At 51.5% G+C, this 27333-nt stretch overlaps 12 protein-coding genes across 12 annotated transcripts in view; 5 read left to right on the forward strand and 7 right to left on the reverse strand.

The window, feature by feature from the left end:
- The first annotated feature begins 133 nt into the window (after positions 1–133).
- DACRYDRAFT_24256 (cytochrome P450) lies at positions 134–2745 on the forward strand. The gene is made up of 12 exons (XM_040773612.1): positions 134–452; positions 506–679; positions 743–863; positions 915–1068; positions 1120–1126; positions 1183–1262; positions 1311–1425; positions 1475–1647; positions 1699–1919; positions 1975–2087; positions 2138–2204; positions 2257–2745. The coding sequence occupies exons 2-12, from the start codon at positions 629–631 to the stop codon at positions 2691–2693; spliced, it is 1539 nt and encodes a 512-aa protein (XP_040625548.1). The 5' UTR covers positions 134–452; positions 506–628; the 3' UTR covers positions 2694–2745.
- Positions 2746–2845: 100 nt separating this feature from the next.
- On the forward strand, positions 2846–4983 carry DACRYDRAFT_24257 (cytochrome P450). Its single transcript, XM_040773613.1, has 10 exons — positions 2846–3065; positions 3119–3269; positions 3319–3405; positions 3460–3574; positions 3625–3797; positions 3846–4066; positions 4114–4226; positions 4273–4339; positions 4391–4519; positions 4569–4983. Exons 1-10 carry the CDS (start codon positions 2858–2860, stop codon positions 4868–4870), a joined length of 1566 nt encoding a protein of 521 aa, XP_040625549.1. The 5' UTR covers positions 2846–2857; the 3' UTR covers positions 4871–4983.
- A 27-nt stretch (positions 4984–5010) lies between these two features.
- On the reverse strand, positions 5011–6838 carry DACRYDRAFT_90767 (mandelate racemase/muconate lactonizing enzyme; the record flags this gene model as incomplete). The annotated part of the gene is made up of 9 exons (XM_040776972.1): positions 5011–5110; positions 5165–5377; positions 5422–5870; positions 5924–6026; positions 6078–6205; positions 6262–6382; positions 6429–6647; positions 6702–6747; positions 6805–6838. 9 exons carry the CDS (start codon positions 6836–6838, stop codon positions 5011–5013), a joined length of 1413 nt encoding a protein of 470 aa, XP_040625550.1.
- Positions 6839–7041: 203 nt separating this feature from the next.
- Positions 7042–8634, reverse strand: DACRYDRAFT_24258 (NADP-binding protein). The gene is made up of 9 exons (XM_040773614.1): positions 8544–8634; positions 8353–8497; positions 8206–8300; positions 8061–8152; positions 7770–8014; positions 7668–7723; positions 7271–7617; positions 7160–7220; positions 7042–7113 (listed from the first exon to the last, which is right to left on the reverse strand). Exons 1-9 carry the CDS (start codon positions 8598–8600, stop codon positions 7084–7086), a joined length of 1128 nt encoding a protein of 375 aa, XP_040625551.1. The 5' UTR covers positions 8601–8634; the 3' UTR covers positions 7042–7083.
- Positions 8635–8770: 136 nt separating this feature from the next.
- On the forward strand, positions 8771–10101 carry DACRYDRAFT_24259 (UbiE/COQ5 methyltransferase). The gene is made up of 5 exons (XM_040773615.1): positions 8771–8801; positions 8849–9120; positions 9172–9468; positions 9519–9729; positions 9791–10101. The coding sequence occupies exons 2-5, from the start codon at positions 9117–9119 to the stop codon at positions 10026–10028; spliced, it is 750 nt and encodes a 249-aa protein (XP_040625552.1). The 5' UTR covers positions 8771–8801; positions 8849–9116; the 3' UTR covers positions 10029–10101.
- Positions 10102–10385: 284 nt separating this feature from the next.
- On the forward strand, positions 10386–11324 carry DACRYDRAFT_17852 (uncharacterized protein; the record flags this gene model as incomplete). The annotated part of the gene is made up of 5 exons (XM_040771311.1): positions 10386–10487; positions 10538–10664; positions 10717–10867; positions 11053–11158; positions 11208–11324. 5 exons carry the CDS (start codon positions 10386–10388, stop codon positions 11322–11324), a joined length of 603 nt encoding a protein of 200 aa, XP_040625553.1.
- A 1249-nt stretch (positions 11325–12573) lies between these two features.
- Positions 12574–17167, reverse strand: DACRYDRAFT_118468 (acetyl-CoA synthetase-like protein; the record flags this gene model as incomplete). The annotated part of the gene is made up of 17 exons (XM_040770584.1): positions 16735–17167; positions 16593–16678; positions 16378–16538; positions 15854–16327; positions 15771–15800; positions 15697–15715; positions 15524–15648; positions 15237–15476; positions 15103–15183; positions 14903–15052; positions 14830–14851; positions 14477–14781; positions 14248–14420; positions 13612–14197; positions 13286–13558; positions 13027–13233; positions 12574–12975 (listed from the first exon to the last, which is right to left on the reverse strand). The coding sequence occupies exons 1-17, from the start codon at positions 16866–16868 to the stop codon at positions 12574–12576; spliced, it is 3468 nt and encodes a 1155-aa protein (XP_040625554.1). The 5' UTR covers positions 16869–17167.
- Positions 17168–18006: 839 nt separating this feature from the next.
- DACRYDRAFT_101727 (uncharacterized protein) lies at positions 18007–20856 on the reverse strand. Its single transcript, XM_040767581.1, has 2 exons — positions 20088–20856; positions 18007–20039 (listed from the first exon to the last, which is right to left on the reverse strand). Exons 1-2 carry the CDS (start codon positions 20435–20437, stop codon positions 18404–18406), a joined length of 1986 nt encoding a protein of 661 aa, XP_040625555.1. The 5' UTR covers positions 20438–20856; the 3' UTR covers positions 18007–18403.
- A 1815-nt stretch (positions 20857–22671) lies between these two features.
- DACRYDRAFT_110563 (uncharacterized protein) lies at positions 22672–23459 on the forward strand (the record flags this gene model as incomplete). Its single annotated transcript, XM_040769079.1, has 3 exons — positions 22672–23045; positions 23098–23176; positions 23235–23459. The coding sequence occupies 3 exons, from the start codon at positions 22672–22674 to the stop codon at positions 23457–23459; spliced, it is 678 nt and encodes a 225-aa protein (XP_040625556.1).
- A 78-nt stretch (positions 23460–23537) lies between these two features.
- Positions 23538–25053, reverse strand: DACRYDRAFT_110564 (cytochrome P450; the record flags this gene model as incomplete). Its single annotated transcript, XM_040769080.1, has 7 exons — positions 23538–23635; positions 23686–23970; positions 24023–24089; positions 24142–24254; positions 24308–24522; positions 24573–24745; positions 24799–25053. 7 exons carry the CDS (start codon positions 25051–25053, stop codon positions 23538–23540), a joined length of 1206 nt encoding a protein of 401 aa, XP_040625557.1.
- Positions 25054–25061: 8 nt separating this feature from the next.
- Positions 25062–25423, reverse strand: DACRYDRAFT_17856 (uncharacterized protein; the record flags this gene model as incomplete). The annotated part of the gene is made up of 2 exons (XM_040771312.1): positions 25062–25262; positions 25322–25423. The coding sequence occupies 2 exons, from the start codon at positions 25421–25423 to the stop codon at positions 25062–25064; spliced, it is 303 nt and encodes a 100-aa protein (XP_040625558.1).
- Positions 25424–25845: 422 nt separating this feature from the next.
- The window catches only part of DACRYDRAFT_83190 (cytochrome P450), a 2863-nt gene continuing 1375 nt past the window's right edge, over positions 25846–27333 (reverse strand). The window contains exons 3-7 of the mRNA XM_040776614.1: positions 27037–27209; positions 26766–26980; positions 26600–26712; positions 26487–26553; positions 25846–26435 (exon numbers count right to left, since the gene is read on the reverse strand). Of these exons, the coding sequence (XP_040625559.1) occupies positions 25996–26435; positions 26487–26553; positions 26600–26712; positions 26766–26980; positions 27037–27209 (1008 nt within the window). The 3' untranslated portion in view covers positions 25846–25995. The remainder of the gene's footprint in view (positions 26436–26486; positions 26554–26599; positions 26713–26765; positions 26981–27036; positions 27210–27333) is intronic.

The raw sequence follows: 27333 nt of genomic DNA on the forward strand, positions 1-27333 counted from the left end.
ACGCGTGACGTTAACGTTAACGTTTCACTTGACCGTCTTCTGCTCATCATCAACTCCAAAACAGATCTGTTTTGTCTCTTGCCGACCCCGATGCCAAACGACTGCATTAATCTGTTCCCTTGGTGTCAGACAAGCTATACACAGTCCTCTTGAAACAAATTACTCTCTTGCACTCCGTGGAGTGGGGAGAAAAGTTCAGCACTACCCCGGGCCGGCAGGTCACCTTCGACCACATAGAACTGGACAATTCAGACCATGCCGGTGCCAGTAGATACAATAAGCTGGCGACCTGTACAAAATTGGAACATCTTATCTTATCCTGCTATCTCTGTGACATCCTGGCTCGACTTGTCGTCTCGTAACCACGTTTAGTCGCACCGCCGCGTCCCCCAAAGGGCCTAAATTCGACTGACGAAATTGCACGGTGTGGCTGAAACCCGAGCATTTGATTGGTCGGTATAAGTAGTTCCTGTCATACACTCAACAACCCTGATTTTGTCTGTAGTGCAGCCCCCAGAGCTCCTCTAGTGACTCTCACTGCTGCGTCCCAATGACGAGCCACTCCTCATTGTGGACAATGGGTTTTTTATGGCTAAACTCCCTCTGGCTCTTGTGCCTAGTTACCGGAATGCTGGTGCTCATTATAGAGCGGATCCTAGCATACCAGCGCTCGGTAGCGGTACGAAAGTCCTCCTCGCCGCACCAAACCTTGGTTGAATGTGGATGTTCCGATGAATGACAGATCGTCCGCGAGATTCCAGGAGAACGGTATCCCTTCTCCTCGATGTCCATTCCGGGTGCGATGCTGCCCTCCAGCTGCTGGAACCCTGGCAGGCTCGTTCGCTGGAACAAGCGCCGTACTTGTCTGTGTACCTCCCCCTGACTGGAAGAACTCAGCTTGATAACATCCATAGTGTACGACAAGAATCCGAACGCGGAAATCGTCTCCGAACTCGGATACATCGGGGGGTATCCGGTGCTCATTTCCAAATCTCCCGAGGTAGCTAAACAGCTACTCGGCTTCAAGACCGACTTCGATAAGGAGGAAATGATCATGAATACTCTTGCGTACGTGAGCTCCTATGAAAATGACCAATGATATGCTGAAAATGCCAAAAGGCCGTTTGTTCGTTTGTTGACAGGAGTTCTGTCCATAACAGATGCTGAGAGAGAGATCCACAGGGGCCAAATGTTTTTGCCACCAACTTCCACGACTGGCCCAGGCACAGGAGAGTCGTACAACCCGGGTTCACGACGAGTTTGTGAGTGGATCATCCGTCGCTGTTCGTGAAATGCTGAAGGGAGAGCAGGTATCATGCGGTCTGGACAGAGACTGTCAACACTTATTACGACTGTATGACCACGGAGAAGTGGGAAAAGGAAAAATCATTCATTATGCCCGATGTTCCGGCGATTACCTCCAAGGTTGTCACCATTTCTTATCCTCTGAGTTTGCTAACAGTTGACTGCATAGCTTGCTCTTTTCCTTATCGCCAAATGCGGCTTTGGCATTCATCTCGCGTGGAACGAGCAGGTCGGCCATAAGGTCAACGGCATGAGCCTCCCGGATTGTTTCAACACCACGAGCACTGCTGTGGTATTGCTCGCTATGCTGCCTCAATGGCTCTTTGGTTTACCCCTCACGTCGTACGCATCGTTCCGTTCCTCACATCAAGTCCTAATGCAAGGCCTGAATAGACTTCGCCGCCTGAATACTGCTCGACAGTCTCTTGAGGTTATCCTTCAGGACCTGATTTACAAACGTCGGACAGAAGGTGTTGAAAACATCGACGAGAACGCCAACAAGGACATATTTAGCCTCCTACTGAAGGCGAACGATGACGAGAAGGGTAGTAGGGCGTATCTCACCGACCGAGAACTGGTCAGCAACGTGTTCCTACTCCTACTTGCCGGTTATGGTGAGCATGAATAATATTTATATATCGCTTCGCGATTAAGCGACACGGTGAATAGAAACAACCAGTCGATCTCTGGCTGCCACCCTCGCTCTGTTGGCATGTCACCCGGAGGAGCAAGAGAAGGCATACCAACAAATCAAATCTGTAGTCGGGAGTGTCAGGGATCCGGTGAGCGCGGCAGTTGCCTCATGGGCGTTCAGATACTAAGGGCGACCAAGCCATATGAAGATTATGAACGTCTTCCATTGGTGCAAGGTTGTTTTTTGGAGGGGTTGAGGATGTTCCGTGAGCACTTTCCCTTTCCCGAACCCAGTGGCCTCATGTTGTATCCCTCCAGCCAGCGCCCCAGGAATGATTCGCATAGCAGTACGAGATACGATACTCTCTGTACCCACCTATGATGGAAAGACCAGAACCGTTCCCATCAAAGCTGGACAATTTATCTGGTCTGACTGGATCGGCATCGGCTACAACGAGCGCGTATACTCTTCGGCTTACACGTTCTTGCCTGCCCGCTGGCTTGACCCTGAGACAGAACCTTTGATCAACTTCTCGTATGGACCCCGAGTCTGTCTTGGCAAGAAGTTTGCTATCACGGAGGCAGTTGGCGTACTAACGCTGTTGCTGCGTGACTATCGCATTGAGCTGGCTCTGAAACAGGGCCAGACCAGCAAGCAGTGGCGGGAGAAGTGGGAACGAGAGGGCCAAGAGTCCAAAATTGGGTTTGGCCCGAAGCGGTTCCCTTTGAAGTTCACCAGAAGGGCTGCAATATGATGAGTCGGCTCATTTATGGATCGGTCTTTTAGACACAGGTGGTCAACACAATCCCTGATTAGTAATGACAACTGACGTCATGGACCCTGATCTCGATCCTCGTTGTGATTGTTCCCAATGTTCCTCTCTCTGCACTGTCCCTTTACCTTCTGGCGTAACTCGAAATGCTCGTCTGGCATTTTCCCTTCTACCTGGTGCTCCTAGTGGTCTTCGTCATCAATCGCATTCTGGTTTATCGCCACAAACTTGCTGTAGTCCACCATCTTCCTGGCCCGCGATACCCCCTAGGGCCTTTTACGATGCTGTCTTTGCTGTTGCCATCCTCGTCTTGGAATGCCGGGGCTACACTACCTTTGTCTAACCGTCCTACCCGTTAGTCACCTTGTTTACCCGGACTACGGAACATTCTAATTTGAAATGTGCAGTATACACCAAATACGGGCTAGATACAGTAGCGATCGTCCCATGGCTGTTCGGAAACGAAATGGTGATTACGCGCTCAGTAGACGTGGGAAAGCAGCTTCTCGGATTCAAAAACGACTGGGACAAGACCCCAGAGCTCGTCAATGCCTTAGCGTGAGATCCATACTGAGATTCTATATAACTAAGCTGACTCCGTAACAAGCATGTTCGGAGAGAACCTGTTTTCATCATACAAGGACCGATGGCCAAGACATCGTCGCATTGTTGCGCCCGGTTTCAACAACAAGCTGTCAGTGGCTTCTACAAAGTTTTCTCTACATGATCTCACGTGTAACAATTTCAGGTATGCTCAGGTTTGGAGCGAGAGCATTCGAGTGTACTACGACATGCTAAGAAGTGAAGACTGGGCCAGCAAATCCTCTTTCGAGATCTCTGATGTACCTGGACTCACTTCCAAAGTACGTTACCATGTATATATATTCTCCGATACGCTTCTTATATACTTAAGATTGCTCTTTACCTCATCGCATCCTGCGGGTTCGGAATTCCCTTGACATGGACAGATACGGTGGGTGAGAAGGTCAGAGGGATGACTCTGTCGCAATGTTTCGACGTGTCGGCAAATGCGGTCATTCTACAATCGGTGTTACCTCAATGGATGTGGAACTTGCCACTGCGCCAGTGAGCAAGTCATTTTTTCGCCCCTGACATATATCCAAAAGTTCCCAGTTTCAAGAAGGTCAAGGAGGCAAACTTGGCCCTTGAGTCAATTGTTCGCCGCATCATCGAGAAACGCCGAAGCGAAGGACCAAGTCCCTCGGCTGAAGCTAACGAGAAGGATGTGTTTAGTCTCTTACTGAATGCCAATGATGCCGAGAAGGACACGAAAGCGGCTCTGACGGACCAGGAGCTCGTCAGCAACGTCTTCTTGCTTATGCTTGCGGGACATGGCAAGTTCTTGATCCGACCGGCTGATGTTTCTCTTATTTGTACGCAGAAACTACTAGCAGAGCTCTTGGAACCACGATAGCCTTGCTCGCTTGTCATCCCGAGTCTCAGGAGAAAGCCCACGACGAGATACTTCGTGTTACTGGCGGCTGTCGTGATCCGGTGCGCACCATTTTCAGGGAGAGACAAAAGCCAATCGCTTTCCCAGACTTATGAGGATTTCGATGCACTTCCTTACACGCTCGGGTGCTTCATGGAGGCCATGCGTATCATTCGTAAGGTTTCTTTCTAATTGATCTTGAGAGGAAGTAACACCACCTCTGCAGCGAGCGTTATAAGCATTCCTCGCCGAGCTATGACGGACACGACACTCAGGATCCCAGAGCCAGACGGCAGCACATCCACAATGCCAGTCAAGCAGGGCACAGTGTTCGTCACTGACTTCACCAACATCTGTGGGATATTTTTCTTGACAGAAGGTCCAACGAGCTAAGTTGATCACAGGTTTCAACCCAGCATATTATACTAATCCGGAATCGTATGACCCTTCCCGATGGCTCGATCCCAAACTAGAACAAGGCATCAACTTCAGCTACGGACCACGCGTCTGTGTCGGGAAGAAGTTTGCACAAACAGAGTCATTGGCCACACTCGCCATGTTGATGAAGGACTACAAGATCCAACCTGTGCTGGAGGCAGGCGAGAGCCTTGCTGAATGGCGGAGACGGAATATAGATGACAATATCCAGCCGTCAATAGGGGTTGGCCCAGGCAAATTCACGGTACGGCTGGTCAGGCGGGCCTGAGATAAAGTGGGGAGTGTTGGGTAGAATTCCGTCCGGGGATCACGTTCGGTTTGGCGATACCTCAAGGGTCACTTTTTCACATAATATGTACTTGTTCAGTTGGTACATGAAATACAAGATGGGCAGCACATATACGCTGGTTACAATTCGACTTCCTTAGGATTACCCTCAGCGACGCTCCTCCAGTACGCACCATTAGGAAACCCGAATTCTTCAAAAGAAGCATCCTTCATGTGTGTGCTGCAGTCAGTCAGTACGTATGTCTTACGAGGCTCCCGTAATTGCGGTGCTCACCTATAACCTGCCTCTGGATCATTCGGTACATTGTACCTCCCATTACTGTTGAGCGTGACGGGGTTGATGAAGTGCTGGTGCAGATGATCCGCGTATTCGAGCACATTGCGCTCCATCGTGCCCGACACGCAGAGGTAATCGATGAGCGAGAGGTGCAGAGCATGCTCGCATAGGCCAACTCCTCCCGCGTGGGGACAGACGATGATACCGAACCTTCCATTTATCAGCCACCGAAGAAGACCACAAAAATGGCGTACTTGGCTGCCATTAGCAGTACACCCAAGATCTCCGTGACCCCGGCTAGCCTGCAGCTATCGATCTGGCACACGTCGATCGCTTCCGCCTGCAAGAGCTGTTTGAATACCATTCGGTTATGCGCATGCTCCCCTGTTGCTACCCCGATGCCGAGCGGCTTGAGAGTCCTCCTAATGGCCGCATGACCCAGGATATCATCCGGTGCTGTAGGCTCCTCGATAAACCACGGTTTCGTCTCCGCCAGCTTGGTGACGTAGTCGATCGCTTCCTGTACGTCCCAGACCTGGTTCGCGTCCATCATGAGCACACTCCCTGTAGGCCCTGCGTTCTTCCCAGCGATGCTGGCAGGATCGATCTGCTTGCCTGGCGCGAGGTTGGCAGGGTCGTCGATGATGGAGCGGATGAGTTTGGCACGGCGCAAGTCGTTTGAGAAGTCTGCTCCGACCTTCATCTGATTGTAAAGTGTTATAGTAGTGTTTCCTATGAGACTTCGTGGTGACAAACCTTGAAGTGGTTGAAACCGCGCCCAATCGCCTCCTTCGTCAGCCTCGCAACCTGCTCATCATCGTACATCAACCATCCGGCAGAGGTGATGTACGCTGGATATCTGCGTATCCATCAGCCAACCACACCAGACAGGTTGGGAAACCGATCGCACCCGATGTCACGCACAAGCTTCTCCCGGTCCTTCTTCCCAGCTTCTTTAGATTTGAGCATCTGGAGCGCCTCCTCAGGAGTAAGGACATCGGTGATGTACCTGAATGCCGTGCTTCTCACGAACTCCTCCTGCGTGCGCTGTCAGGTCACTCTGCAGGTAAGCACATAGCAAGTAGGCTACGCACAGGTGTGAAATCCGCAACGAGCTTCCAGAGCGGTTTATGGCGCGAACGGGCATACATGTCCCAGAGCGCGTTATCCACTGCGGCAGTAGCAATATGTATCACCCCTTTTTCCGGACCAATCCTTTGCTCTACGTCAGCTCGTCCCACCCCAAAGTCGTAGCACCCACCAGCGCAACTGCGAATCCCCGATCAACATTGTCCACGTCTTGCCCATATCCGCGAACAGCTCTTCCACCTCCTTGCCCAGGACGCGCTGGACAACAAGCTCGATCGCTTGGCACACGACTTCTGTCCCGCGCCCGATGGTGAAGGTCATCCCGTACCCGCTTAGGGAGGAGGAGGTGTGAAGGGCGACGTAGGCCGCGGAGTAGTCGCAGTCTACGTTCCTGAATCGGGATCATGGGTATTGGGATGTTCACCAGTAGGAGGAAGGGACATACATCGCATCGGTCCCAGCGCCAGTCAGGCTGGTGGGGAACCTGATGTCTGCCAGTGAGTGGTAGGGTGGTCAGACACACTTTCAAGGTGCTACGAATGACCGACCCTTGACCTCAAATCCCGTAATCGTAACAGCCATATCCCAGAGTTGTACAGAGTAAAGTACAGAAGACTGCAATCGTTTACAAGGTGAATGGCGACGATTGAGCAGGTGGACAACGTCCAACTTGGTTCTGGTGCCCCATATGCATGGTGGTCGCCTTATTAGGGTCTGGTGCAAAGACTATGCGGGGTAGTCGGTCCGGTGCATCATCGACCCATTGACGAAACGTAGCAAATAGTTTTTACAATTCATTATATACGTAGAAACTTTCTACGAGCAAACTACGACGACTCGGAAGGCTCGGAGTAGTACTGCCATATGTCAGTCAGAATGCTAAGATGTAACGAGACTACGCACAGCATTTTGCCTTCGTTTCGCCTTTGCCGTCTCCAGCGGGCTGTTATAGTCGATTTTCGTCCTGCTGCGCCTCAGATTGTGAAGGACAGAAAGAAACACATGCAGGCGTACGCATCCCTAAACCTCCGCAGGTAGGCGATAGCCACATCTTCCAGCTCAGTAGGTGTGATACCAAACTTGTCCCAATCCCCTTCCACATCCAGCTCGTCAATACACCTCCTCTCAATCTCGTCCGGTGAGAACCAGGGCCACCAGATAGCGTACTGCAGGATGTTGGACGTGAACTTGGCGATGCTTTTCGGGATCGCAATAGAGCGGTAGGGGTTGTCTGTCACGCGGCGGGCGAGGTTCAGCAGCTCTTCATGGGTGTAGGTCGTCGGGCCGGGGAGATTGACAGGGTTTGAGGGGAGGACGGGCATGTCCAGCATCCGGTAGAGGATCTCGGCGACGTCGATCACCTGCCAATTCTGTGAGATACCGAGACAACAAAGCGAGAGGAGGGGCATACATGCACAGGTCGGACCTTGGTCTGCTCGCCATTGAACTTGAACGTCATATCCCAGACTATTAGCATCAGCGCAATCCCACTCCTAAACTCAAGCAGACTCACATCCCAGTTGGTTCAAGAACCTGTCTTCATGCCCGTACATTGCACTAGGACGTACGATGACCGCGTCCGGGAACTCGCCCAACACGGCCTGCTCCCCCTCGTACTTCGCTCTGTAGTAGTGGCTCGTGCTGGTGGGAGAGGCGTTCAGGTGCGACACTTGGACGAACCGGGCGACGTTGTTCTCCCTTGCGATGCGTGCGATGCGGGCTGCGCCATCGACGTGCACGTCTTTCCACTTGAAGTTCCTGAACAGCGTGAGAATTTGAGAAGACCGATGGTGGGGAAGCTCACTTGGTTTCGTAATCCAGCCCAACGAGGTTGTAAACCGTATCAGAGTGGCGCAAGCACTCGGCGATCTGTTGCTCGTTCCTCAAATCCCATTCCTAAGCTTATCAGCCCCTCTCCACCATCCATCAGGCTCACGATCATCGCTCACCAGCTGAACCACTGCACCCAAGTCTCCAGACACCCGCAAGTGGCGGATATCGTAGTCGTCCCGGTAGGGAATTACAACGCTGCTCCCGCTTTTTGCTATCCAGAGGTCAGGCTAGTCGGCCTGGAACGAAAGGACAGTAGAACGCACCAAGCTTGGAGACGATGTACCTTCCTAGGAAGCCAGAAGCGCCAAATACTGTTATTGTATGGCCTGAGATGGCGCTGCGGCCTTCGATTCCTTTGCGCAGTGCGGGAGGGCGATTGGAGTAAGTGAGCAGGTCGTGGGCTCCTCGCTACTTGTAGCATTAGCATACACTTGAGAATGCTGTTGAATCCCACCTTGAGCACAGAGACTGCCGACCGTGGCAGGTTGACCCGTATAGGGTGACGGAACATGTTGGGCTGTTGGGCGAGGAGGAGAGGAGAGAGGATGACGCCCGTCTAGTGAGAGGTCGAGGAGGAGTGCGGAACCAGTTAAGGAAAGGCACGACCCAATCGGGGAACGCCGGTTTCCGTTTCCTTCGTTGCTCCTGGTGGAATTAGTTTATTGGGTTATCAGTTGTTTTATGTTGGTTGTATTTAGGAAATATAAAATAAAGGTATTACTACATCTTTGAGCTACCCATTGTTCTAATATTTGGAATAGACGATTTTGTCAGAGAAAGCCCGGAGAAGCGGAGCACACAACAACCACTCCGAATACAAGTCCCTAACATCTTGCTTCTGTCAACGCGTTGAACCCAAACGATGAACAACACAAAAGCCGCACTGCGACCGTGCAGGTCAGCGAGCAGACGACTGCCCATCATCGCCGGGCCATCATGTCGTCGTCTGTATGCGACCGCGAGTCCGAAAGAGGAGAACACAACCCATTTTGGGTTTAGAACTGTCGAGACGAGCGAGAAGGAGCCAATGGGTATGTCTTGCCTTACGATTGCAACTTACTCTTGCTAACAAGCACGTACAGTCCAGTCTGTGTTCTCTAACGTTGCATCGCGTTACGACCTCATGAACGACGCGATGTCTCTCTACACCCACCGGTTGTGGAAAGACGACTTCGTACGGCACTCGCTTGACCCCGGCAGGCGCGGACCACTGAACGTCCTCGACGTTGCCGGTGGGACGGGGGACATCGCCCTCCGTATCCTAGACCACGCACGTGAAAAATATGCGGATAGGGAGACGACGGTCACTATGGTAGACTTGAACCCGGAGATGCTGCAAGAGGGCCGGACGAGGTTCAAGAAGACCATGTATCATAACAGTGCGCCGTCCTCTGCCAGGAGTTGCGTGTACTGATCACGACTTTTGTAGCCCCCCAAATCGACTTCGTGGTAGCGAACGCCCAGGAGCTGCCGGAGGATACCTTCCCCTCTGACTCGGCAGACCTGTACACAATCGCATTCGGGATCAGGAACTGCACCTCAATCCCCGACGTGCTCAAGTCAGCGTACCGTGTGCTCAAGCCAGGGGGAGTGTTTGCCTGCCTGGAATTCTCCATACCTATCAACCCCCTATTCCGGCGGTACGTCTTATCTTACGTTCCTATATGCGCATGTGCCATGTGCTAATGTACGGTATCCAAGGGTATACGATGACTATTCATTCTCTATCATCCCCCTGCTTGGCACCATCCTCGCCGGAGACCGGGAAAGCTATCAGTACCTCGTCGAGTCTATTCGGAAGTTTCCCACCCAACCCGAGTTTGCGCAGATGATTCGAGACGCAGGGTTCACTACTGGGGAGGATAAGGACGGCAAGGGTGGAGCATGGAGAGGTCTGTTTGGGGGCATCGCGAGCATACATACGGGCGTTAAAGTCTAGCCTGAGTGTGGTGAAATGCGGTGTGGATACCAATATTGACACCTCTCCGTAATCAATGAAAGCTGAATATCTCCAGGGCTGTGCCAACTCTTCCTGCAAGTCCGCAAATCCCACTTATGACTAGCAGGGAGCGTACCAAGCCCTGAAATTCCTATTGCAGCGTGCGTCAACAATTGAATTCGATTCATCTGGAACGCCTGGGCCTTTTAAGTTCCAAGTCAGCCACGGTGTTTCAGCCGGGCACGAAACGGGACAAGATTTGAATCACCTGCCGGCGATATTTATCATGAGGTCATTCAGACGTACATTTAACACTTTCCTCGTTCCTAACCTGGGCAGCACTCTGTCCTACCCAAAATGTTCTCCCTCGTGACGTCCTTGTCATGGCCAGTCCTGCTGGGAACCGGCGTTCTGCTCCTGGTAGTGGAACGTGCTGTTGGGTACTGGCGTTCACTGGCGGTTCGTCTGTCTCCCAATATCTTCAAGTCATGATGACATCTCCCGAACAGGCAGTCTCCTACCTCCCCGGCCTGCGCTATCTTTTCACAACGATGTCCATCAGCGGAGCCCTGTTTCCTGCCAGCCGATACACGCCCGGTCCAGGAGGGTACCCCTTCTGGGCCAACCGTCGAACGGGTAAGGTTTACCCATTTTATCCCCAGCGCGTTCTGACTGTTTGGCCTAAAAGTGTACAAAAACAGCAAGGCCGAAATCGCTTCCCAAGTCGGGTGGCTCGGAGGCGCACCCCTGCTGATGACCAACTCCCCTCATGTAATGAAGCAGATCCTTGGCAACAAAACCGTATGGGACAAGGACGAATTGACCATTGGCGGTATTGCGTGAGGCTTGCTCCCTGACATGGAGTGTATATGCTCAAAGCGCTTCAGACCGTTTGGCCCGAACGTCGCTGCCACCACCCAGGCGAACTGGCCTCGACACAGGCGTATTGTTTAGCCTGCGTTTGCTCCGAACGAACTGTAGGTTTGCGCATGTCTTTGAAGAACAGCGCTGACCTATGATCCAGGTATCAAGAAGTTTGGAGCGAAACTGCTAAAACCTACTACGATTGCCTGATTTGGGATAAGGAGAGGAGCTTCATTATGCCCGATGTGCCGGCAATTACGGGCAAGGTCACTACGCCCTGTTTTCTCCTCCTGTATACATACTGACCACTCGCAGTTTGCCCTCTATCTTTTTGCCAAAAGTGGCTTTGGTATAGATCTAGCATGGAATGAGTCTGTTGGAGAGAAGGTCAACGGCTTGACGATGCCAGACTGCTTTCAAGTAACAAGCTAATCTGTGACCTTTCTGTCTATGCTCCCGCGCTGGAGGTTTAATTTGCCATTTAAAGCGTTAGGGTGTTTCTCTCTAGCAGAAATACGTCCGCGTTTACACTCTTGATCGTACAGGCTTCGCCGTTTAAAAGTCGCAAAGGAGGCACTGGAAATCATTCTGCAGGGAATTATCGACAAGCGTCGCTCTGAAGGTCCAAAGGAAGACAGCGGTTACAAGGACATTTTCGCTTTGCTTCTGAAAGCAAATGATGCCGAGAAGGGCAGCAAATCTTTTCTTTCTGATGAAGAGCTTGTCAGCAATGTGTTTGTATTGCTGCTGGCTGGACATGGGACATGGTACGTGACTCACTTGGGCCGAATATTCATATTCACGCAAGAGCTGCAGAAACAACAAGCCGAGCGCTTGCTGCAACTCTTGCTCTCCTTGCATGCAATCCGAAAGAACAGCAAAAGGCCTATGATGAAGTCAAGTCAGTATTAGGGGAGAGGAATGAACTCGTCGGTGGTGCCACTCTAGGACAATGACCGAACCTCACTTAACAAAGGCTTATGATGACTACGGACGTCTACCCTTTGTTAATGGCTGTTTCTCAGAGGCCCTGAGAATGTGGCGTAAGCGGTTCCTTTCATTGGGAACGATCATAATTAACTTGATCTCTAGCAAGTTCTCCGGGTGTGATTCGCTCGCCTGTCAGTGACACTGTATTGTCCGTCCCGAGCGCTGATGGCAGTACTATCTCTATTCCAGTAAAGGCAGGCCAATACATGTGGGTTGACTGGGCAGGGGTCGGATACAACGAGCGTTGCTATCCGTCACCATATACATACAATCCAGCACGGTGGCTAGATCCAGCCACGGAACCTGCGTTCAACTTCTCCTGGGGTCCACGCGTGTGTATCGGGAGAAAGTTTGCGTTGGTAGAATCTGTTGGACTTCTCTCCCTCCTCCTTCGAGATTATCATATCGAACCTATTTTTAAGGAGGGCCAAAGCTCTGAAGAGTGGCTCGCTGATCGAGAGAAGAATACGGAGAGCTTTATCGGATTGGGTATGACTCGGCTTTCCTTGAAATTTACAAGAAGATCGACATGAGTTGTTCAAACTGTTTGCAAGGTGCATCTTTCGAGTGTCTCGAAAATTTACGAGCTAATCGTAGATTGTGCAGTTTATTGTTCCCAACTGTCACCAGGTTCATCCAAGGAACATTATTACTTACCAGACTAGTCACGATTGCTGTATTGCATAAGGATCTATTCAAATACCCCATGAGAATCCCAGTACTCCATCCACCGCTTGATTTCGGTCTGATCCAACCTCGGCAGGTCCTTCAGAGTATTTGAGGTCGCTTGCATCTTCGTCGTGGAGATAAGAGGGAAGCCCATGGCCTCCTTGTCACTTGAATGCTCCTGTATACCGGGTCGAAGGAAGTCCAAGAGCTTGAGAGCCGGATTTTTCTGCAAACTAGTAGCTCCTGTCCCTGAAGCTTCAAGCTTGCCAAACCAGATAGGATACGGCTCAAGGTCGAGACGGATACCTTTGCCAATGAGATAATCCGCAATGGTCTCCATGACGAAATTCCAAGTGGTTGGGTAAGGATGGCAAACGTGTAGGGTTCGGTTGCCGGGCGTGGCAGCTTCCATAGCCTGTACAATCTGCTGGTAGTTCAATACTATATCCATGAGTCTATTTCTTTGAAGCCGTACCGACAATGCAGCTGCGTCGGCCGGCAGCCAGGAAACCACAGAGTCATCATCCATCAAGGGGAGAGAACCCAATATACATGCCGCTTTCACGATATGTGGGACCCAGTCGGTTGTGTTCCACGCGCCATTAATCATCGAGCCCGCAAGTTGGCCAATGCGGAAAGTCGTAGTCCTCAGGCCTCTCTGTTTAGAGGCTTCAATCATGATCTAATTTAGGTGTCAGTATACACCACATCTTCGTTGCACATTGACGACGAACACGATCGACCACCCACTTGCTTTCGCCATACCCAGTTCCAAGCGCAACCTCTGCATCTAATGGTTCCTCCGGGACCGCGCCAGGAAGCTTCCAATTTGCTACAGTGCCAATCGATGAGGTAAAGAGAAATTGAGGGCGTTCTGCCCTCTGTGATTTCAGCGCGAAGTCGATGAGGTTCCTAGATCCTCGAATATGCGATTCGAAAGATTGTACGCCCATATTGAAGTCTAGGCGCCACGCATTGTGAATAATACACGTAACGGAAGCCAACATCTGCCACACAAGAGTTAGTGGGACAGGACACCTATGCATACGAAGCTCTGTACCTCGTCATAGAGGGAGGTGTCAATCCCCAAACCGTCTTCTGCCGAGTCCCCCTCAATCAAGACAAGCTTGGGGTGATGGGCGAATTTGTCAGGGATTCCACGATCTACAAACGCCTCCAGTTGTCGTTTGCCGATGGTTTTGGCCTTGCTAGAGCGGTTGAACGCGTAGACTTTCTCGACTCGGTTGTTCAACAGCAGTGACGAGAGAAGGTAAGCGCCCAATGTACCAGTAGAGCCGGTCAGAAGAACACATTCTTTGCCAGCATCTCCATTCACATGACTTGAGGTGAGCACCCCGTTCTGAGGAGCTTTAGCTGGGACCTTGGGGAGGAATCCGGTGTTATATTTGGCCAGCAAACCCAGCATCTTGGTGACGTCGTCGTTTTGCTGGGCTGATTCGACGGTGCCATGGACCAGGTTTGTCACAAATGCGGCAAGGCTCAAGATTGTCGAGTGCATGAAGACCACACTTTGAGGAATATTCCGTGCAAGATCTGGTTGTCTCTCTGCATCACCATTTCGCATTAGCGATGTCCGGTGTCGTAAGGCATTGATGATACTGTTGCGAATTAAAGTTGCTTGGAGGCTACATTCAGACTTAGTCGCTTGTGACGCAATCAAGTGGTATCGACACACCTATCGCAGCCCTGCTCGAACAGATCACGCTGAGGGTCCACTGGCTCCTTCGTACGCTCTTCCATGACGCCGTTAACGACTCTGGCAACAAATTTATAGATGCCATTTTTGTCCCAAGAGGTTGGGGGTTGCGCCCATTCATACTGGTTGTACCGTTGTACAGTTTGATATATCTATACGATGAACGATTCAGCTGCATCAATGAAAATCAGCGTAGGCGTCTACAGACCTGCTCGATTTCCTGTTCATACTCAGCCAAGACCATGCTTCTCGCAATCGAGCCTTTTGGTGTTCTGGCGAGAGGCTTGCTAGAATCGGCTACCAACACATACTCCTTGAAGACTCGCGAATGGGATGGACCGAACTGATTGGCACGCTCAATATACGGCCAGATCTTGTTGCGGAATGCCGCAATTGCATCTTCAGATCGGTCCTTCACAGGTATAAACGGTTCGATGATAACCCCAGCCTGTGTGCGAGCTCTGCCAAAGTATACGGCAGATTTGATCAATGGAGATCCAAGAATGATATTCTCTGAAGAACACATCAATCTTGTTCTGCGACAGTGAGATTGTAACGTACCCAGAGGTCCCGGGTTTGTTTTCTGCAAAATATTAGAACAAGGGACAGGACAGCATACATACTTATGACTCACTTCTCCTGTGGAATGCATAATCTGGTCATCAGATCTCCCGAGAATGCGATAACGATTCTTCCGCGTTGGGTGGGGAATGGCGACATCATATGTATCATAGGCACGTTCGCCCGGAAGATTATATACAGCTGGACTATAGTGATCATTTGCCTGAGTAACGAGTTACTCAGCGAGAAAAATGTGAAGGCAAGAATTAGCACCTCAAATACAAGACGATAGACCTCGCCAGTTTCATCATCTGGTTGAAGCCTATGATTGGTCATCGGAGAAATTTCCGTGTACTGGGAGGATCGTCAGTCTCGCGTTATTATTTCTGCAGTGCATGGGCACTCACAAGCCAATCAGTTCGTTTCTCGAGCGACATGCGCGACACGATATTCGTCTCCGTTGCGCCGTATATATTGACGAGGTTAACACCGCCCGCCACCAGACGGTCGCCAGCCTCTTCGGGGAGGGGCGATGATCCAAACACCTGGTAATGATCGAAACGTGGCTCCACTGGGAAGTTACCAGAACTTACGACGGCTGATTTGGTGGCTAAGAAACTGATAATCTCTGGGTCATTAGAGTATGACTGCGGCATATTCAGTGAAGTTCTCCTGTCATAAGGATGTGACCTACATCCAAGAATGCAGGGATTCCAAAACACCAGTCGCAATTTGATTTCTTGAAGCTAAAAAGAGCCGTATCTGCGTTGGCCTGGATGGCAGGCTCTTGCGGCATAAAGTGGGTTACAACGACACCACCTGTATCCAGTGTTTAGGCTCAACGCGTCTATTGCGGGAAGTACTCACACCCCAACGGATGCCCAATCTGTCATCGAAGCCTGATCAGCGGATTAATATCGAGTTGACAGTACGAATCTCACCCCAAATGTGATGCCCCCAGCATGGAAACCCTAGTCATTTTGGTTAGTCAAAATAAGGACAGGCGTCAGCATCTTCTGCTCACAGGCAGTCCAACGATGGAAGCCACAGATCCACCTATGTCAGCATCTCCGTACCAGGGCCAGCTGATCCAATGGCGCATAGCCTGCTGATTCTGGCGAATGGGCTTCGGAAATTTCGTACTTCCGGACGAATGCATGATCAAGCATGGATGAGTATGAATATCTGCGTTGAGAAATGAAGGCATTGTGGACAAAGGTGGCATCAGAGTAGTATTCTCAGCGTCTGCAACTTCATCGTATGCCGGCATAGGACGATGAGCGAGTCGAGGGTAAATTTCACTGAATTGTGGTTCTGGGATGAGGGTGAACTCGTATTTGTCTTCCTTCAGCCCCTTTATCACATGCTGGATAGCAGTCTGCAGCGCAGTCGGAGGTTTGCCATCGCCACCAATAGACCCAACTAGGTAATGTACATCGACGGCAGTAATAAGATGCTTGATGCCAGCCTCTGAATTGCGATTCGAAATAGGAAATACCTATATGGCTATCAGACGCTTCGGCGGTGTTGAGATCGTGATGAGCGTACCTCGAAACCAGCTCTCATGATACCCAGCATCAGAGTGTTGTACGTCAAAACATCAGCATTGGAAAGAAGCGCGACGGTCTTCGGCATCCCATTTGCAGTGGCCGATCCACCTGGGACTGCATCGTAAACTAGCCGTGCAACTCGATGGACGGCATGAGCAACTGTAAAGCTCTACTTTAACACAAGGGTTTGATGATCAAGGCAGGTATACGTGCATTCACTGTACGTAACGGGCACATTTTCTTGGTCTCCATCCTCAACGAGAATGCAGTAGTTGTGACGTGCGCTATGTTCTCGGTGCCTAGGTAACGTCATCAGCAGGAGCTCGCAATGGCAGGTGACCAATACGATACTCACCAATCAATGAACTCTCCAACAAGAAGCGACCCATCGAAAGGGACCGGTGTGAAGTAAGGGGCGTTTCTTCCTTGCTCAGTAACATACCCGGGCGGGTATCTAAGCCTAGGCTTTCCGTTGAGAGGGACAGTCATTATCCCTGAGGCCGTGGCGGGGTTGCTGATGGCGAGCAAAGCGCAGGGCACCAGCTTTCTATTATACCAATACGACGGAAGCCAACGTATGCAAGGCACGCCTTGTCGTGCGAAGCATGAGGGGTCTTCAGAGACAACGGGCCAGAGACGAAATAGGAACCGGCAATTAGGACCTACCGAGGTATTCGGCGGCGGCAGCGCATCCACGGACTGCACATTCCAAGAAGAGCACAGAAGTGGACTACCAAATCAAGATGGCTAAGGACATCACGTTATGGAATGATGTTCACGCTGTCGTATCAGAAACGCTGTGGTGTGCTGATATCGTCACGGTTCGATCGCAGCAGGGTGGACCCCGAGTTGGCCGGCAAAGGAAAGAGCATTTTCCAGATGCATACACCGAGGCAAGCGGGGATGTATTTGCTGCGAGAAGTTGGATGACACCAGCCAAGTCCTAAGTAGTATATTTCCCACAGGCTAGAAATCCTAACGACCAATCCGACACTGGACGAAGGTGGGAGAGGGAGACTGAAGGGTCCGTGCCGTACGCGCCTTCGGGAAGTAAGTTGGGAGGTCACGTGCCTTCTATTTTGGATAAAATTCGGAATTCTCCCGACCACGAGTGCACCGAGCTTCCCGCGAACAATCAGCCGCAGCACATCTTGTCCATCTTCTGAGCAATGTCAGTACACCTTTCATAGTATACTGAAACTGGCCGATTTTGGGTCAAACGCCATCACGCCATGTTGATCTTAGATCTTTCACTGTAGTATCCTCGTAATGCCTGGTCAATAGTATTCAGGAGTGACATACACAATGTCGCAGTCCCTGTCTCAAGAAGCACGCCGCGAAGAAAAGAGATTATGATAGACGTGCCGTGAGGGTAGCATTCGTTGTAGTCGTGCGAGCCATCCATGACGTGGAATATAGTTCAAAGGACACCTCTTTCTAGACCTAGAACCAATGTCAAGCCACATAGAACTGCTACAATGAGCCATTGACCAAACCGGGGATAAGGGAGCCGTTCCGATCATAATGTGCCGAAAGGGAAATTACTAACGCATCCGGGAAGTGTCGTTCAATCTTTTCCCCTGCGGGCATGTATTTCTCTCGTAGGCGCCAACACAATGTGCACAATGAACAAGATACATAATCAAAGGGCTCGAATCATGAAGCGAAGTGAAGTAGTTACAAGTGAATGGCGACTGAAGACCAAAACCCCAATCAGGTCTGGAAGAGGAAAGAGGGAACGAAAACGTGAAAGGAGAAAGTAGAGTGAGCAGAGATTTTCTTCGGAAGAAGTACAACAAAGTTCCCAAAAGGGAAGAACACAGAATGGTCCACTCGGCAACACAGACCCGGCGACTCATCTCATCTTAGTTAACAACATCGCTCGTAGCGAGCTGGAGGACCGGCAACAATTGACCGGCAGATATGTGCAGAAAGACGAGAAATAACATGGAAGGCGAGAATGTTTTCGACTCGGTTCGCGAGGGTATCGCTGTGAGGTTTATCAGCACTACAAAGTGATGCCTTCATCGATCAGCCGCTTTCTCGCCCTCCTTAGCCGCCTGCGGCTCGTCAACTTGCATGCCGTTAGTGTCTGGCTGATTTCCCTTCTCGGCGCTTGCAGGCCGCCTATCCTGCATAACCGGAGGGGTGTTCGGCCCGCGGCCCTCAAGCTCCCTGACTCTTTTCTCTAGGTCAGCGACCCTCCTCTCCCATTGCTCTCTCTCTCTGCCGAAGTCATCCCGCACACCTTTCACCGCGTTCCCGATAAGTCGCTCAATCGCATGGTGGTTATCCATCAAGCTCTGGTTGGCTCGTCCGGCACGATCAATCTCCTTCTTCAGCCACTCCTTGAGCTTTTGTGAGTCCAAAATAGAGTCGTAGAACGTGAGGAAGGGGTGCAAGAACGTTCTTTGCTCAGGAGTGAGGTTGTCCAAATTACCCGTGCTAGGTGTGCTGCTGGCAGTGCCCGCTGCCACAGCGGCGGCGCTTGTGCCGGCAGTCGGTGGAGGGAGTCCGGCAGTCGGCGGTGGATATTGTCCTGGGAGACCACGGCCATGGCTGGCAGCCGCCGCGGCTTGCTGTTGCTGCAAGATATCGCCTCGCCCTAGGAGGGGAGCAGTCTGTAATGGGGGACCGCCTTGCACCCCACCGAAAGGATAATGATGTGCATTGGCGGTGGCCTGGCCCCCAGCGTGCCTATCGAAGGTCGGTCGCCTAGAGATAGACGAAACCGCCGTGGTACTGCCCGTCATAGGAGGGCTAGGTTCCTGGTCCCTCTGAATAGGACGGAGGACACTTGGAGTCCGTTGTGCGTTCCTACTCAAGGGCACGCTGGAGATGGACGACTGCTGCCTGTGCTCCCGCGGCGTCTGCGAGTCTTGTACGCGCTCGCGCTGCATCTCTCTGCTGGTTTGGGAGATGGATACGAGCGGCCTGCGCTCGGTAGTAATCTGCTGAGGTTGTCCACGGCTTGCTTCGGATCTCCCTGAGAGAGGTGGCACTGCAAAACGCGTTTGTTGAGGAGGAGCGGAGCGTACTTCTCCAATTCCTTCGATGCCGCCTCGGAGGGCAGAAGTAGGATGACCGAGCAGCGGACGGCCGTAGTTATTAGCAGGGTGGAGCGTGTGCGTTTCACCATGTTCACGGGAATGAGAGGATGTGAATGCAGGCGTGCTTGCACCGGAAGACGCAGTCTGAATAGTTAGATGAGCAGCCTTCGAAGCCGTGAGAGGTCCCCGGCGAGCGGCAAGTGTGGGCGGCGGTGGCCTAGCCTGTTGCTGCTGCTGTTGAAGTGGCTGTTGCGGCACTTGACCAGGCGAACGCTGCTGCGCAAGATGCGGCGAGCCCACCGGGCGCTGGTCTAGCCAATCTCCTCTCTCTCGGCCACCTTCCGCCTGCTCTTTCCGCCGCTGGATGATTTCCTGTTGTTGCTGTTTCAATTGCAAGCTCCGACGAACCTGATCCTGAGCGGCCTCGGGCCGTTCAGGATCGAGCGCAAATCCAGCGACGACAGGCGAGACAGGTGCAGGCATGGGGCCGGTGGACGAAGAGTGCGCGCTGTTGTTTGGGGACAGATGGGTGGCGGAGCCGGTGCTATTTGGTCGTGCTCGCTTTGGATAAGGCGAGCCGGGAGGTGACAACGGCTCAGGCTTGACACTACTTCAATAAGTCAGCATACATGCGCATATATTCGAAGGAATTACATACGCAGCTTCGTCCTCTCTTGGATTCCTCCCGTTATCTCTGTCAAGATCCTCATGGGGTCGTTTCCGACCCTCTCCACTATCACCTCTTCTCATCTCATCTCCGCTTCTAACCTCTCTAGTATCCCTCGGATCGCTTGAGTTCATGTACCTCAGAGGCGGAAGCTGATTCGCACTCGGTGGACGATCTCCAGGAGTACCACGAGAGTCCGAGCGAGCATGCGAGGGAGGCATTGGATGGGAGTGCTGCGCAGAGCGGTTGGTGTAGGGGGTGCTGGGAGAGGGAGAACGGAAAGCTTGAGAAAAGGACGGGAGAGAAACGCTCGTCGCAGCTGGTGAGCGACGATAGGACATTGTCGGACTAGTTTCGCGCTCGTTAGGGTGTTGGTGTGATTGGTGGTTCGCCAGAGTGAACAGTTCTAATGAAAGGGCAGTAATGAAGCACCCAGTGCATATGAAGGCACAGCAGGCTGCGTAGTGACCAGTCCAGCCCAATCCAAGCGGTCCTGATAGGCCGTCAAGACAATCGAGGACGCGGTGACGTTGATGCGGTTGCAGGGCGGTTCTCTGGCAAAACCAGAGTTATTGAGAAGCAGAAGCGCTCGTCAGGTGAGTATATGCGCGTGCTATGCGTCGTCGGTCGATCGGGGCTGGCAAGGTGCACAAGAATTCTGGTGTCGCTGGCGGGCGATACGATGCTTCTTGTCCGCGGCAGATAACGGGTGATTGATATTCGCTGTCAGAGGCTGTCAGAGGGTGAAAGAGACGATGATGTCGAGGTTGGTGGTGGATGACGGGAAAGAAAGGAGATTGTTGATGGTCGTCAACAACTGACAATGACAGCGGAGGAATTGACCAGGCGGGCGGGTCCCGATTTAGACACGAGCCGAATAATGTCTCTTATTGGTTACCAACCAAAGGTGGCTAGCTTCTCCGTCCTCCCCCTCAACAATCAGTCAGTCAAAAGACACGTATTAAGTTGAGCAGAGGAACGAGAGTAACAAGATCAGTCCCCTGCTACGTTCCTGTGGCAGTTTCTATAGTCGCCCACCGTTCCCTTTTTTGTGTGGAACGCAAACATCCCCTGCCCCGTTGTCAATTTCTCAAACACGTTCCGGTAGTTTTTCACAAGAGCAATCCACGCGCCACATTTACTCCCGCTCCCCATCAGACAATCAAGCCCATAAGCCCTGGACCTGACACACTCTTGCTCCCAAAACACTTTTCAATCTGGTAATGTGCACTGTTACCGGTATTGACTTGCCCATTGTGCAACTGTTAATCTTCCTGCCACGTCGTCTATCCGGATAGCTCTTCTGCAGCGCACCGGGATAATAACCGACCGCCCGAAGAAAACTAGTTCGAAGACCTTTTCGCCAGCGCGCCGCAGACGGAGCATCGGAGCTTCCCGAAGTGTACCAGGGTAACAGCCGATCAGACGATGTCCCCATCATCATCTGCCCTTATTCCCCCATCTGGATGTTGGAAATCAGAAGGCACTGCCACCGCATGCCAGCCTTACACCGCAGTCTCATCAAAGGACCGTGACCAAAGCTGCTGCGAGCTGTGTTGTTGTCAGACACTGTTGGGCGCCTGGACATCGTGCTTGTATAGCTCTTGGCAGTTGGACGTGTGCGTTCATCCGCCATCGTTTTTGCCGAAAGTACTGTTACACGTACTAACCGTGCCTGAAAATGTACCTGAGCCGCTTGTGTAAGCTCTCTGAAACCTGTTCTGTTCGCTTACCAGCAGAACGATTGCATACACATGGTTTTCAATACCACACATATATTACAGCATGTTGATCCGATGATTTCACCCTTGGGGACTGTTTATTGCTATGCATCGTGGGAGACAGTGTATACAGTATGCGCACGCTTCTCATGACTCCTAGGTCTGCATATTGCTTTATTCGCCGCATTAATATCGTGTTTTAGGAAACAATAGTGCGTCAATGGATGACATCCCGTAGGATCTGCGTGCCCCACGCAGATACGCAGAATGCGGCATTTGCTCATGCCGGGCGTCCGGAAGCATAATTTCAAACTCCGAGCCTCACGCAGATAGCTCAGGGTTTACGCAGATTGCTTTTCTGCGTGGGGGGGTCGACCCCCTCACGCAGATTTTAGGGAGCACGCAGACCCTCACGGATGTTTTCTGCACGTGGTCCCAAGCATGATGCGTCCATGTGGGTGGGAGTGGAGTGGCACAGCCTCCGCGTCATGTGACGGAACCAAACCTCACATGATCACGCAGATTTACGAATCTGTGTGCTCTGGACGCACACCTGCGGGAACGGGGGTCACCCTTACACATTTGTTTCCGGCTTCCGGACACGGGGGCAGATTTATGTATTTACGTATCTGCGTGCTACGGGATGTCATCCAATGCATCGCTTTGTTGATGTTACATCGTGCATAGAATAAGGCTGTGCAACAATGACATTAACGTCCCTCCCCTATCTGGGTCAGGTTCCTGCCACAATGACGTCGTACAGTGTTGGACAACCTAATCTTTCGCTGGCAGCGCCCTTTCTCCAACCTGCAAGTGTACGATTTGCTTGAGCGGGTTTTCTTTCCATTAGTCAAATGGGTCTATTAGAGATAATCCGCTCCGAAAGCACCAAATCTCGCGAGGACAGCTCTGATGACGCCGTTCTCGACCCTTCATTCGCCAACGCCCTCCGCTTCACCGCTTCCACACATGACCCTTTGAACCGGAACATGACGCAAATCGAGGACGGTCTCTCGTACAAAATCAAATCCAAATCAATTGTGCCGTTCTTTGGGTCGGACATCACTACTATCTCTCGTAATGATGGGGAACGGGAAATAGAGATCGCAAAGATCGATTGGCGCCATTATGAAGATGACCGATCGGAGATACGGTATGCAAAGACGGGGGAGATGATGAAGCTGTGGGAATATCTGAAGGGTACCAGGACGTTACAGTTCGAACTTCCGTAAGTCATGTGAGTGTGCCCGGTAAAGCTCTGAGACAAAGGTCTTTTCCAGGACTAAACGGACCTTTCGAGTTGAAGATAAAGAGTACACCTGGACTTGGGCGCACAGTCCCGGCGGGAGTTACTTCGAGGTGAATACTTCCACTTGAATGCGCGTTATCACACATCTTCTTTCACTTTCGTGACCAGCTCGTCGACACCCACGACACCAAACTCGCCCGCGATACACGTGAGAAAGGTGGCTTTCTTATCCCTTACACCAGATCAGGAGACCTCCTCATCAATCCCGAGGCGCTTGACATACTCGATGAGATCATCGTTACGCATACAGCTTTGGCGCAGATCGAGAGAATGAGGAACGCAGCTCGTCGGGATGCCGGGGCGGCGGCGGTCAATCAAACGCTCAAATTCTAAACAGTCATCAACTTCAATGGAATAACTAAAGACCTGTAAGTATACTGTGCAACGGTGCACTGTCATCCTCTTCCATCTCTAACGGGTAGTCGCATTGCGACGAGTGAAGGACAGCGCGAAGCGTTTGTGTCCGAACCCAACAACGGATTCCACGTTCTCCCCCATGATGCATGCCACTGCGCTAAGGTCTGTCCTTCCTTTAGCAGAGGTTCGATCTTGTAGTCACGGAGCAGCAATGCAAGCAAGCATGTGGACTCCACCATCGCAAAGCGTTTTCCGATGCAAACGCGCGGCCCGTATGAGAAGGTGGATAGAGGTTCCGTCTTGGGGTCGAGCCAGCGTTCGGGTTTGTATGTGTCAGGCTCCGGATAGACCCTTTCATTGTAAGAAAGCCCAAAGAAGTCTAGTGTAACCGGAGTTCCTTTCGGGACACGAAACGGTGTAATGCCACCTTGCTTGTTTTGCAGGACGGTGTCCTCAATAGGACCCCGCATTGTGTTCGGAACGCTGGCTGGTCCATGGTCAGAGGAATTGATCAGGACTTGTCTTATAGATACACGCACGAAACATTCGCAGGCCTTCCATAAAGCAAGCCTGGACGAATGGGAGTCGATCTATGTCGGTGTAGCTCTACGGGTCATCAGATTTTTGTTAAAGTTTTGGCTGTTGCTTGCATGTGTACCGGGTCCCTACCGTCCGGAAGGACAGACATGACTTCTTCGTACGCGCGCTGCTGGTGATGAGGATTGCAGGCCAGTTCTCCGAGAGTTGCCGCAAGAGCCTTGCCCGTTGTTTCTATCAAGCAAGAAGTCAGCAAAATGAAACGCCGCAATATGGAGACGTCGAACCATGTCCAGCCAATAGCAAGAAGAACACGTTGCTAACCAGTTCCCGGTCAGAAAGTGCTCCAGCGCTCCCTTTCTCCAGGTCGTTCGCCGAAAGAAGCATGCTGAATATATCCTTCGCCTGTTTCTCATCTCCCAAACCCTCGGCACGACGCTTGTCGATTATGTCCTGGACGATCTTTTCCAAAATGTTGCTAGCTTCATAAAGACGACGCATTCTGTTGAACCGTTTATCGAATGTCATGCACTACTTCGACATAAAACTCACGCAGGAATTGGCGAACGAATCATCCAGCGGGGAAGGAGAGACAGAAATACAACAGATCTGCTGGTCACATCGAAGCATTCTGGAAGAGACTTGCCATCAACTCGCTCGCCAACTTCTTCGTTCCAGGTCAAGTGAATGCCAAAGCCACATTTTGCCACAAGATAAAGTGCGAACTGTACAAGTGTCAGCACGAGTAGCATTGCGTGGAAGAGCAGGGGCGACGGACCTTTGAGGTTATAGCGGGGACATCAGACATGATGAACTCTCGCTCCTTTTCCCACTTCTGGGTAGCAAGGCAGTCATAGTAAGTCGCTATTGTTTCGGTCGTGACCGCCTGATACAAGAGACCGTTAAATGCCGGAGAAACAACCTTTCGGTGCCTCGGCCATTCATTTTGCTTCGTTGCAAAGACATTGGGACCAAGTGGAGCTAGAGCGTCGACCGTCTCCTGAAACTTATCCCATGGCGCTTTGTTGCCCATGATTTGCTTCAGGAGTTTGTGTACAAAACAGACCGACCAGCGAGTACGCCGCTTATACGCATCATGTCCATTGGGGAATTCTTGTACATTGTATGCCTCCATCCCCAGTTGAACATCATCCCAGGGTTGTAGTTGGAGGTTGGTAGGAGAGCGCCAGGGATAGAGAACGGAGAGAACGCGAAGGTCATTCCAGGAAGGAAAGACAAAGTCTTGCAAAAGAAAAAAAAGTTTGGTGAGAAACCTCCCTGGAAGATGTTTTCTCACATACCCTGAGAGATGCATAGTGTCTGGCAGCGCGGTTCAGGACAAACACAATCAGTAACCCGAGCACGACTAGAGACCAGGACAAGTTCAGCGGTAGAGGCTGCATGCTGGACTTTGCTGAGACGTCGCTTTGGGCATCCTAGCCGCCAGATTACCACGATATTTATGCTCCCAGTCAGCAGGGGAGTGGTGTGCACGCATGAAATACAACGCATTGAGTAGAATGCAATTGAGTTTCACTATAGCTCATGCACACGCCGGACGAATCAGGGACGAAGCAGAGTCGGGTATCGTGGACGTTTGCGGACAGTTCCTGCGAGCGGCGATAAGAAAAATGAAATGCTGTGCAAATTTGTCTCCTTGGCTTATTTCGCTTTCGCATGCCGATGACTACATCGGCGCGGCTGCCGCTTATATATGATTGGGGTGAAATGCTACTCTCTGTACATTTCACACACTTTACCGTCAATGAACCCGCAGAAAATCATTTTCGCTGATTGTCGTTGCAAGATTATCGACATAAAGAGACTGTTACAAACGACAATGGATGTTAGCAATTACAATGGATAGTGGTTTCGGCAGTCCGCAGACCCAATGACAGAGCTCTTGTAATCCTTCCTTGTATGTGCATGAAGATAGATGTTGTTGCTGAAACAATTCCGAGACAGAAAGATCCATCTATGCCGCCCGAGCTGAACGACGCGTAAACTTCAGCGGGAAACGCTTGTGTCCAAAGCCAACAGTTGCCTCGACGTTTTCCACCCAAGCCGCATGCCAGTCCGCAATCGTCTGCCCGTCTTTTAAAATCGGCTCGACTTTGTAGTCGCGTAGAAGCAATGCCAGGACACCTGTGGACTCCACCATGGCAAACCTCTTCCCAATGCACACTCGGGGTCCATATGAGAAATTCAGCAACGGTTCCGTGGCAGGATCGAGCCATCGAGCAGGATTGAACGACTTCGGGTCCTTGTATACCCGAGCGTTGTAGCCAATACCAACAAAGTCCAGTGCAAGGACCTGTCCCAAGGGCACACTGAGTGGCACAACCCCACCCTGTCGGCTCGGCACCTGGAGAACTGTATCCTCGACTGGTCGACGCATGACTAGCTGCGCGCTAGCTGTGATATACATGAGCCATAGTGTCATTCTTCGCGCTAAACGGGACTTACGATACATCCGCAGCCCTTCCTGGAAACAGCCTTGCACGAACGGCAACTTCTCGAAGTCATCGAAGGTCTGTGCGCAATTAGGAGGACATATGGCGAATATCTCAGCGGCTTACAGGATCGCTGCCTTCTTTGATGACGGACATGATCTCATCATATGCGTGTTGCTGCACCTCCGGGTTACAAGCGAGCTCACCCAATGTGGCTGCCAGCGATTTGCTCGTGGTTTCTACAGGGACAGTGAACATTTGGTGTCATGCGGAGACAGGAGAGTAGACGAACCATGACCAGCCAACAGCAAGAGGAACACGTTGCTAACGAGCTCGCGATCGGAAAGTGCGCCTTTGCTGCCCTTTTCCAATTCGTTTGCGGCCAAGAGAAGACTGAAGATGTCTTTATCCTCGCTAGTATTACCGAATCCTTCTACTCGACGCTTGTCGATAATCCCTTTAAATATCGTCTCTAGGATATTGCTAGCATTGTAGAGGCGGCGTAGGCTAGAGGAGATGTCAGCTCATCTGCGGTGTTATGATGGCTTGTGGCAGTAGCTTACGCGGGAATTGGTAAACTGTATGTCCAGTGGGGCAGGAAGGACAAGATGATCACTGAATTACTGGTAACCTCAAAGCACTCTGGGAGGGACATTCCTCTGACACGCTCGCCAACGTCTTCATTCCAAGACAGACCAATACCGAACCCGCACTTTGCAATGAGATACAGGGCAAACTGATCGACTCGTCGTCAAATAGGACAAGATTAAGCGCTTTGTCCCACCGTACCTTTGAAGTAACCGCTGTCACATCAGGCATTATGAATTCCCGCTCGTTCTCCCACTTCTCAGTAGCAAGGC

Source organism: Dacryopinax primogenitus (genome assembly GCF_000292625.1).
Source record: "Dacryopinax primogenitus strain DJM-731 SS1 chromosome Unknown DACRYscaffold_18, whole genome shotgun sequence".
NCBI lineage: Eukaryota > Fungi > Basidiomycota > Dacrymycetes > Dacrymycetales > Dacrymycetaceae > Dacryopinax > Dacryopinax primogenitus.

Bases quoted from the DNA above. Each gene is read 5' to 3' on its own strand.
- DACRYDRAFT_24256 (XM_040773612.1), top strand. From the start codon at position 629: ATGCTGGTGCTCATTATAGAGCGGATCCTAGCATACCAGCGCTCGGTA. The intron at 1,648-1,698 runs GTACGCATCGTT...AGGCCTGAATAG, and splicing joins TTTGGTTTACCCCTCACGTC to ACTTCGCCGCCTGAATACTG. The intron at 2,088-2,137 runs GTGAGCGCGGCA...AGGGCGACCAAG, and splicing joins TCGGGAGTGTCAGGGATCCG to CCATATGAAGATTATGAACG.
- DACRYDRAFT_24257 (XM_040773613.1), top strand. From the start codon at position 2,858: ATGCTCGTCTGGCATTTTCCCTTCTACCTGGTGCTCCTAGTGGTCTTC. The intron at 3,270-3,318 runs GTGAGATCCATA...CTCCGTAACAAG, and splicing joins GAGCTCGTCAATGCCTTAGC to CATGTTCGGAGAGAACCTGT. The intron at 3,798-3,845 runs GTGAGCAAGTCA...AAAAGTTCCCAG, and splicing joins TGGAACTTGCCACTGCGCCA to TTTCAAGAAGGTCAAGGAGG.
- DACRYDRAFT_24258 (XM_040773614.1), bottom strand. From the start codon at position 8,600: ATGTTCCGTCACCCTATACGGGTCAACCTGCCACGGTCGGCAGTCTCT. The intron at 7,221-7,270 runs GTACGCCTGCAT...GAGGCGCAGCAG, and splicing joins CTGCGGAGGTTTAGGGATGC to GACGAAAATCGACTATAACA. The intron at 7,114-7,159 runs GTGCGTAGTCTC...GACATATGGCAG, and splicing joins CGAAACGAAGGCAAAATGCT to TACTACTCCGAGCCTTCCGA.
- DACRYDRAFT_24259 (XM_040773615.1), top strand. The intron at 9,469-9,518 runs GTGCGCCGTCCT...CGACTTTTGTAG, and splicing joins GAAGACCATGTATCATAACA to CCCCCCAAATCGACTTCGTG. The intron at 9,730-9,790 runs GTACGTCTTATC...ACGGTATCCAAG, and splicing joins ATCAACCCCCTATTCCGGCG to GGTATACGATGACTATTCAT.
- DACRYDRAFT_101727 (XM_040767581.1), bottom strand. From the start codon at position 20,437: ATGTCCTATCGTCGCTCACCAGCTGCGACGAGCGTTTCTCTCCCGTCC. The intron at 20,040-20,087 runs GTATGTAATTCC...GACTTATTGAAG, and splicing joins CCAAGAGAGGACGAAGCTGC to TAGTGTCAAGCCTGAGCCGT.